Genomic DNA, 9,782 nt, shown 5'->3' on the forward strand with positions numbered 1-9,782 from the left:
AATTTTCTGGATTCCATGGATACTTGAGAAGGACAGTATACGCATTTCACATTTATTATATTGTCTTTGAGAAAAAAATTTAACTTCAAGAAAAATTCAGGATTTTAAAAAGATAGGTTGAGAAGCACACAATACCCTGTATTTCTCAATTTATTCGTCACTTGATGCAACCAAAGAGTGGCGGATTCCTTGGATAGTTGAGAAATACATAAATACCAAATAAATATTTCTATTGTTATATATTTAAAAAAATAAATTTTAAGAAAAAATTCAGATTTGAAAAGGATATTATGAGAAAGAAAAATACATCCTTGATTTCTCAAGTTATTTGTAAATTAAAGAGAGGAAAAACTTGTGGATTTTATGGATACTTAAGAAAAGACAGAGATACCCATTTAACATTTTTATGTTGTCTTTTAAAAAAATTAAACTTCAAGAAAAAAATCCAGATTTAGGAGGGTATTTTGAGAAAGACCAAAATACACTTGATTTCTCAAGTTATTTGGTAATTGATGCAACCAAAGACGCAAAAACCCATTCAACATTTTTTATGTTCTCTTTGAAAAAATTAAACTAATAAATTCCATATTTTAAAAATGTATTTTGAGAAAGAGGAAAATATTGTTTCTCTCCCAATATCCACAGCTCTCTCTCTCTACCTCTATTTTCACCTCTCTCTCTCTCCATCAACTTTCCTCCCTATCTCTCCCTTAATCCAACTCTCTGTCTTTACCTCTTTCCATCTCTCTCCCTCTATACACCTCTCTCTTTCTCCCTCCATCTATCTCTCTCACCGCACAGTCAGTAATCATAATCAGTCACCAAGGGAACAAATATCACCCACCAAAGAGCAAGCAAGAAAAGAAGAAGAGTTCTCGATCTCAAACGACTCAACTGCCCATTGACAATAATCTTAGGAAGAGATAGATGGGTGGACTGGGAGACATTTCCGCCTCTCTCTCTCTCTCTCTCTCTCTCTCTCTCTTTCTCCCTCTATTTCCATCTCTCTCTTCCTCTCTTCCACCTCTCTCTCTCACTTTCTCCGTCTACCCACCTCTCTCTCTCTCACTTTCATCATCTATTTTTGCCTCTCTCTCTCTGTCTCCCTCTATTTCACTCTCTCTCTCTCTCTCTCTTTCTCCCTCTCTTTCCCTCTCTCTCTTCCTCTCTTCCACCTCTCTCTCTCTCTCTCTCCCCCTCCCCCCCTCTCTCTCTCTCTCACTTTCATCATCTATTTTTGCCTCTCTCTCTCTCTGTCTCCCTCTATTTCCATCTCTCTCTCTCTCTCTCTTTCTCCCTCTATTTCCATCTCTCTCTCCCTCTCTTTTTCTTCCTCTACTTCCATCTCTCTCTCTCTTTCTCCCTCTATTTCCATCTCTCTCTCCCTCTCTCTTTCTTCCTCTACTTCCACCTCTCTCTCTCTTTCTCCCCCTATCCACCTCTCAATCTCTCTCCCTCTGTATCAACCTCTATCTCTCTCTTTCTCACCTCTCAGCCATTCACACTTAGTCACCAAGGGAACATAACAAAGCTCCTCAGCCAGAGAGCAATGAAGCAAGGAAGGACACCTCCAGAGCTCAGACGATCCCGCCATTGGCGCGTATGACCTGCCCATTGACCCACCTCGCCCCATCCCCCACCAAGAACCCCACCACCTCCGCCACATCCCCCGGCCTACCCACCCTCCCCATTGGACACTCCCCCGCCACCCTCGCCACCTCCTCCTTCGTCTTCCTCACCTTGTACAACATCTCCGTTGCCGTCGGCCCCGGCGCCACACAGTTCGCCGTCACCCCCTTCCCCCCCACCTCCTTCGCCACCACTCCCACCACCGCCTCCGCAGCTGCCTTCGCCGCAGCATACACTCCGAACCCTGCCTTCCCCTGCGCCACCATCGATGACGTCACCACCACTATCCTCCCCCTCCCCCCTTCTCCATCCAGCCTCCTCGCCCCCTCTCTGCAGCACAGAAACGCCCCCTTCGCGTTCACCTCGAACAGCTCCTCGAAGCTCCTCTCGCTCGTCTCTGACACAGTTGTGTAGTCTGCATTGATGGTGCCTGCACAGCAGACGAGGATGTGCGCTTTCCTCGAGAAGGCCTGCTCGGCGAGGTCAAAGAGGGAAGCGACCGAGGCGGCGCTTGTCACATCGGCTTTGATGGCCACGCCGTTGAGGGTCGCAGCTAGGGAGGTGGCGGCCGTGGCGCTGGTGGCGTAGGAGATGGCGACTCTGGCGCCGAGGCCGGCGAGGTGAGCGGCGATGGCCGCGCCGATGCCGCCTGCGCCGCCGGTGATGATCGCCACGCGCCCCTCCAGCGGCCGCTCCTCTGCCATCTGCGAGTGGATAACCTGTGATGAGATGAGATGAGAGGGCGGAGTAGAAGAATGAATAATCCCATGGTAGGAAGGGGTCTAGGAGGATAAATAGAGTCCCATGCATTGCCATAGTGTAGGATGAGATGGGCATGAATAGGAGGATAAATAGAGTACCATGGATTGCGATAGTGCTCGAGGAGTTGAGATGGGATGATCGTCCACAGTTTGAATGATGCTGACAATGTAAGCAGTGATTGTCATCGTGGCCACAGACGAATGAAGACAATGATTTTTCCAGCATATCTCATCATCTTAGTGAGGTTAACAGAGGGAAAGTGACAAGAGATGACAAAGAGAAAAAATCCTCATCATCATTGTCATCCCGCCTGTAGGTCAGATGACAGGATGATGACAACTCATCATCATAGTTGGTTTCTTTCAAAACGAAAATCATCATATTTGGAGATGGCCAACACCCAATCAGGGGTAATCATTCGAATAAGGATAGTTTTCCTTTAAATACAAGAAGCATCCCCAGTAAAAGGGCAGGTAAGATATGGTGGGCTGGCGTATTTGGCAACAACGGAGAATATGAAATATTTCCTCATACAAATGGTGGAAAAACCCCTGAGAGGGGTCGGTGATCGTATCAAAGCTCAAGATTTTGAGTATGCATAAGCAGACCCATCCAGAAAAAAATCATCAGGGAAAAAATAGTTGGAAAACAAAAACGAAGCGACTGATGCCCACGCAAGAATACAATTGAGATGTTAAAGCCGCATTAAATGAGACTGAATAATAGATAAACATCGTAACAACCTCAGCTATAGAAGACCCACTTAAATTTAGTTTCATCTGAGTATGAATTTTCAATAGATGGTTCCCTTGTTCCAAATGCTTTAAAATGAAGCTCAAGCGTTGAACTAAAATCTTCCTCAATAAGAGTAACTTTAAAAAAAACTTGGTACTAAAGGCTGGGAAAAGCTCATAGAAACAAATCACCAGGTATCTTATTTCTTAAGTTTTAATAAAAAACTCACAAGCATTTAATTTATCATAAAAGTCTGGCAATTCATCATAACACTGCAGTGATCCAAGAAACTGAGGCCTAAAAAAATAAGCTAAAAACAATGATAACAACGAAGGCGGTCTTCATGGCCTCCCAAGAATAAATATTTTCCAAATGGCACCAAATTTTTTTAAAAAAAAATCCTACAAGATCAATTCGTTCTTTTTGCTCGGACAAGTAAGCCAGAATTTCACCCGGTTGAATCCTACAGAGTGGTCCACAAGAGACTAGACATTTTCTCAGCTAGAGATTCATAAAACAAAGAAGAACAAGATCAAAAGAAAAGAAGAGAGTTGAAGAGAGTACCCTATCAGGGATCGGAGACGTCGTCGCCTCGTCTTCGGGCACGGCTACCTTCTCCACACTTGGCCCTTCCATTCCTGCAACTTTCTCCTGGTTCTCAACCTTACAGGGCTCTTGATCAAGATTGCTAATTCCACCCCCTACTCTAATTCCTACTCCTCCTCCAACCACTCTCTCTCTAGTCACAGCTGTGCCATTCCCTCTCGCTCTACCCACACGCCTGCCTGGCCTGTTTATAGCAGGAGGAGGGCAGCCCGGCTGAAACGGCGTGGGAATATCATCAATTCTTTGAGTCTTCACCCGACCTCGCCTCGGCCCGCTCCTCAGTTCCGGCATTCCCGAACCAGCTACGCCCCCACATAAATTTTCGACCCCCCCTCGTCGATCCAATGAAGAAGTTCTGAAATTTGAGCGCAAAATCAAGGATTAAGATCATATCAATTAAATGAAAATCACAAAAGATCATCGCTTCTCCCGGGTTTCAAATAAAAACACGGATAATCGATGAGATTGATCAGGATTACGAATCACTGGCAGTAATCTGATGGGAATCAAAAGTCCGGATAGATCTTCAGTCTATTCCGAGTTCAGATCGATAACTGATAATCGAAAAAGGAGGAATTATCCGCGCCAATCCCTACGATCTGATCAACCCAGAAAATCATCGGATGCCCAGGGACAATAAATCAAGAACACGAGGAAATCAGCTGGAAAATATACATCCCGCCGGCGCGATGATCGAGAAGGGGTAGATTTACCTGCCGACAGCACCAAGATGATGAAAAATCCGCTGAAAAGGGCGACCCACGATCGGAAAGTATGAACAAGACGACTGTTCTACTGCAAATGTTGAGCTGTTAATCGATGAACATCGCATCATCTACGGGACCCATTTCATCTCTTGATTCCATCTTCGAAAAATCGCTTCCGGGCAAGCTCGATTTGCAGAAAGATCGAGTCTGCCGGCTGTCGGTAGTCCGATGTGCTTCGTAGAGCGAGCAACGCATGCAAAGATAGACAGAGAGATAGAGAGAGAAATAGAGATATAGATATAGATATAGAGAAAGAAAGAGAGAAATAGAGATAGAGAGAGGTAGATATAGAGAGAGAGAAAGTTAGAGAGAAATAGGAAGAGAACGAACACTGAAGAGAAAGAAGTTTAGAGAGAGACTGGCAGAGATAGAGCAGTGAAGGCTTCTTCCATCAGCCTCTCGTCTTCTGTGAAAAAGTTACTGTTTTGCAATTACTCTTCTCCCGAGGACCTAGGCGAAATTAACCGGGTATAAAAGTAATTACAGGAAAATAATTAAATCATTAAGTATCCGAATGTCTGCCGTAAAGCGACCGAAACTGAGATTTGAATTTTTGTTTTGTTAGCAAGTTGGGTTTTTTCGCCATTTCGTATTTTCGAGGCCTTTTTTCAAAGGGCAAATATTCCCATATATACCGGGTTTTTTAAATCGTCCGCGATCTATCCCCAAATTATTTTATTCCGCAATCTATCCCAAGTTTTTTAAATCGTCCGCGGACGCCGAAGTGGGCTGACCGTAATAGACGTGGCATCCAAGTCGGACGCCACGTCATTGTCGGGAAAAAACCACACTCTCTCTCTCCCTCCGCGATCTCTCTCTCTCTCTCTCTCTCTCTCTCTCTCTCTCTCTCTCTCTCTCTCCCGCGATCTCTCTCTAATTCTCTCTGCAATCTCTCTTCCCCTCTTTCTCTCTCTTCCGTGATCTCTCTCTCTCTCCCCTTCTCTCTCTCTACGGTCTATCTCTCTCCGCAATCAGTCTCTCTCTCTCTCTCTCTCCGCGGTCTCTCTTCCCCTCTTTCTCTCTCTCTTTCCACGAGACTTGGAGAGAGAATGAGAGAAAAACAATGCATATTTCCCCGGCGATTTCCGATCGAAGATGATGACTTATTACGGTTTTTCAACGCGGACGTGGCGTCTGACTTGGATGCCACGTCTATTACGGTCAGCCCAGCTGCCCACTTCGCCGTCCGCGTCGGACGCCACGTCAGCGTCGAAAAACCCTCGGATAGATTGCGGAACTTTTAAAAAAGGGGGGATAGATTGCGGAACTTTTAAAAACCGAGGAATAGATCGCGTGAAAAAAAAAAGTGGGATAGATCGCGGACGATTTAAAAAACCTGGGATATATGGGAATATTTGCCCTTTTTCAAATATTTGGTATATTGGAAAATAGAAAGTAAATGCTATTTTTGCCGCCAAAATCAGTCCACATTGACCTTCCCTGGTCAACGTTGACTTGTTATAGAGACGTTAATTACGGTTTGACTGGTCAAATCTCTTTCTATAATTTGATTACGTTTTTAAATGAGTGGCCATCGTTGGAGTTGACTTGACTTTAAAGTCAATATTCATTTTTTATTGGGTAAATTTACTGGTCCGGATAATGATCTCTATTTTTAGAATATTGAGGAAAATGAGGGGGGAAAAGTTGGGGAATTTTGGGACTCGTTTTAGGGATAAGTAAATAAATTCGGATTTTAATGGTTTAATGGGCGGATATAAATACCCCTCTAACCATTTGTGTCACACGGTCAAATCCCGAGCTAGGACTCTTGCTCGAATTTGGCGTGTGCGGCCTCAATGTTCAAGGCAAAACACTGAGCAGCCTTGATCATTTGCAGCGGAAACTTTTGCAATTGCTTAAGATCGCATAGAAGGGGTTAGAGGAGATGGTGGTGCTCAGCATCGTCAAGGAATAGGGTCATTGCATTAATATCATCAAAAGTACATCATTGTTACATGGGGGAAGACGAGGGGTGATACAACGAACGAGACGAGGTGCTTTGCGCTGAGGTAATGTCACCACACTGCCTCAAGGCTGGTGCTCCGCGTGCACCCCCTGCTCTGTTGTTACACAAGTGCGCCGAGCTGGGCGCCACGCGCCCGCGGGCCTGGCGATCACACATGCCACCCCTGCCTTGACAATCACACATGCCACTAGCACCCATGCCAACACTCTAGGGCGCAGCATGCGCGACGACGCCGCATTCGGCGGCCCCGAGCTGGGCGCTGCGCACCCATCACTACCCGCAGGAGCACTACGCCCCCCTGTGTCGTCTCGGCGCTCTCAGTGCACCACATGCCTTAGTCTCCTGGCGGGATGTCTCACGGACCCGTGCCCCGCACACGCAATGCGCGCGCTGCCCACGCGGCCGCTGCGCGGCACTGCGCACAACTCCGCGCACTGCAATCGCGGCACACCGCCTGGCCTGAGCGTCCCACACCCGCGCGCAGCGCTCAGCGCTTGCGCGTAGCGTTGGCGCCCGCGCGTGGCGCTTGGCGTTGGCGCGCAGCGCTTGGCACGCGTGCGCACACACCGATCAGCCTGCGCGGATCATACCTGATCCGTCCCACCTTGGGCGTGGACGGGCACGTGCACAGTTGATAACATGCATTTTTAGTGCCTTATATTATTATATTTATGCGTCTTTATGCATTAACTTGCTCATATTTGCATGTTATCAAGCTTAAAATGATTAAATCTATTTTTAGAACAAATTTCTGACTTTTCTATATTTTTAGGATTTTTCTAATAGTATATTCTAAAAGAATATAATTTTTTGAGAAAGAATATGATTTTTCTGGAATTTTTGGATATTAAATTTGGAAAGATATGATTTTTCTGATTCAAAATATATATTTATACGTATTTTTTGGGCTTTTATTTGATTTAATATGAAAATTTAAGTATTTTGGTTTTTTTATGGCATAGTGTGACGTGGCGTGCGGATGCGCCGCCACGTCAGCATTGAGATAGAGATTTTTTCTTTGTTTTTTGTCCTTTTGACATGTACATGTGGCACGGAACATGAAAAGTCGCGAAATACGAAAATCCACGGAATACGAAAAGCCATGGAATATGAAAGCCACGGAATACAAAAAGGCATGGAATATGAAAAGCCACGGAGTACGAAAAGCCACAGAATACCAAGTGCTTTGACTTCTTAACATGCACAAACTGATGACATTGATGAGGAGAGAGAAGAAATTAAAGGCTAGGATTGCTTCAACTTCCAACGGCCATAACTTTTCATCTTTCCCTCCTCTTTCTATCCATACCCTCTAATCTATAAATAGAGGCATGTATCATTGTAAAAACCATCTTGAACTTGCTTCCCACTTTTGTGGGCTGATTGAAAGAGAGTGAGTTTTGAGATCCATCACGAGTGTTCTTGGTGTCTTGGGTGTGTGGGAAGAGACAAAAGAGAAGAGGGGGAGCTTACCGGCACTTTGCAAATCGTCGTGATCCTGGCGGAGCGTAAGGATCTAAGGTAAGTGTCTTCGCCTTACGTTGTTTCTCTCCCAACATCATCATTATCATAGTTCTAGTTTTTATTATCACCGTTTCATTTATCACTTCATATGTTCCCATTCTCTCATCTCTCCATCCTTGTCATCGTGCCATTCCATATCCAACCACTATCCTCATTCATACCATTATTCATTATCGTGTCTGTCACAATCACTTACTCTTTTATTTTAGTTAACTTTACATATAAATTAAGTACTTAATCGATATCACTCGCTCATATCCTTGAATTGTGTTTTTGTCAATCGCTCATTGATCATCACTAGTTTAAGAAAGTAATTCCCTAATCATTGTTCCCTGTAGAGACGATCTGTACTCATCACTAACTAAGTATTTTCAAGTACGGTCAAATATATTTTTATTGAATAATCTCAATCACCAACGACAAATTTTAACCCTAAAATTGAGATTATCAACAGTCTGCCGGGAATCACCACCGACAGTGACAATGGCCTGAAAGATTAGGTATTTGGGCATCGCTACCCATTATGACTCAGTCATTTAATGTCGTGAGCCGAATTACACGGACACGCCCTCCCAATAAGCACGCAAGCCTCTGGGCAGGGAATGCCGCCTAGTTAGGGGCCTAACACGCCCCCGCCGCTTGAACTCGTCGACGCCCTCGTCGACGCCCGCTGCTCCGCTTCATATGCCCGCAGTAGGTCCTCGAAGTGCCATAAGTCCGAGCCGCGCTCCCAGATGGCTGATTCCTCTGGCCTATTCTTCCACTTGATCAGGTACTCGATCTTGTGATAGCAACCGTGACGTCCTCCCCGGTCAATTTCCCGCTTCGCCAGGACAGCTTCTGCTTCTTGGTCGAAGTGCGCCCGCACATTTGGTGGTGCACGTTGGGGCTGGTTCCTCGCCGCGCCTTCAGGGTTTGGTATATATTTCTTTAGAACCGACACATGGAAGATCGGATGGACCGCTAGCCGACGTGGAATGTTGAGTCGGTAGGCAACGCGTCTGATTTTTGCCACCACTTCGAAAGGTCCATCATAGCGGGGTACCAGACCCTTGTGACGTTGCTTTGCTTGCTTCGTCTTCAACATCTGCGCATTGGTCTTCAACAAAACCTTATCGCCAACTTGGAACTCTATGTCCCTTCTGTGTTGATTGGCGTACTTCTTCATTCTTTGAGCAGCACGCTCTAGTGCCTCACGGGCTTCCTGAATGCGAGCATGATAATCGTGCGCAAAGTGGAAGGCCGTAGAGAAATGTCTGTTCCCTTTCCTCTTCACAACTTCCGGAGGATTCAGTGGCTGTCTTCCTGTTGCAATCTCAAACAGCGAGTGACCTGTAGCCGAGCTCCGGTTGATGTTATGTGCAAATTGCGTTGCATCCAGCAGCTCCACCCAATTCCCTGATTGATCGAAACATAATGCCGGAGGTATTCTTCGAGCATGGAATTGACACGTTCCGTCTAACCATCTGTATGGAGATGGAAGCTCGTAGAAAATTTGAGCTTGGAGCCCATGTACTTGAACAGCGACTCCCAGAAACGACTAGTGAACCTTGTGTCCCTATCGCTAATAATGTCCATTGGAAGACCCCAGTACTTCGCCACATAGGACATGAACAGACAAGCCACGCCATCTGCGTGTACCTCCGACGTGGTGGGAATGAACGTTGCATATTTGGAAAAACTATCCACGACAACCAGGATGGCGTCGTGCCCACCAACGCGCGAAAGGCAAGTGATGAAATCCATCGAAATAGACTCCCACGGTCTGCTCGCCCTCGGGAGAGGTTCCA

At 45.8% G+C, this 9,782-nt stretch overlaps 1 protein-coding gene across 4 annotated transcripts; it reads right to left on the reverse strand.

Annotated features, from left to right (window-relative positions):
* Window positions 1-818: 818 nt before the first annotated feature.
* Window positions 819-4,010, reverse strand: LOC144711962 (NADPH-dependent aldehyde reductase-like protein, chloroplastic). 4 transcript variants are annotated; one of them, XM_078586125.1, is made up of 3 exons: window positions 3,691-3,829; window positions 2,490-2,550; window positions 819-2,333 (listed from the first exon to the last, which is right to left on the reverse strand). In XM_078586125.1, the coding sequence occupies exons 2-3, from the start codon at window positions 2,490-2,492 to the stop codon at window positions 1,578-1,580; spliced, it is 759 nt and encodes a 252-aa protein (XP_078442251.1). In that variant the 5' UTR covers window positions 2,493-2,550; window positions 3,691-3,829; the 3' UTR covers window positions 819-1,577. The 4 variants fall into 4 exon arrangements, with proteins under 4 accessions (XP_078442251.1, XP_078442250.1, XP_078442248.1 ...); XM_078586124.1 differs by having other exon boundaries at window positions 819-2,348; XM_078586122.1 differs by lacking the exon at window positions 2,490-2,550 and having other exon boundaries at window positions 819-2,348; window positions 3,691-4,010.
* Between the last annotated feature and the right edge of the window lie 5,772 nt (window positions 4,011-9,782).

Source organism: Wolffia australiana, chromosome 14 (assembly GCF_029677425.1).
Source record: "Wolffia australiana isolate 7733 chromosome 14, ASM2967742v1".
Classification (NCBI taxonomy): Eukaryota; Viridiplantae; Streptophyta; class Magnoliopsida; order Alismatales; family Araceae; genus Wolffia; species Wolffia australiana.

Coding starts and splice junctions, on each gene's coding strand:
- LOC144711962 (XM_078586122.1), bottom strand. CDS start 3,762: ATGGAAGGGCCAAGTGTGGAGAAGGTAGCCGTGCCCGAAGACGAGGCG. Junction 2,349..3,690: donor CGTCTCCGATCCCTGATAGG/GTACTCTCTTCA, acceptor ATCTCATCACAG/GTTATCCACTCGCAGATGGC.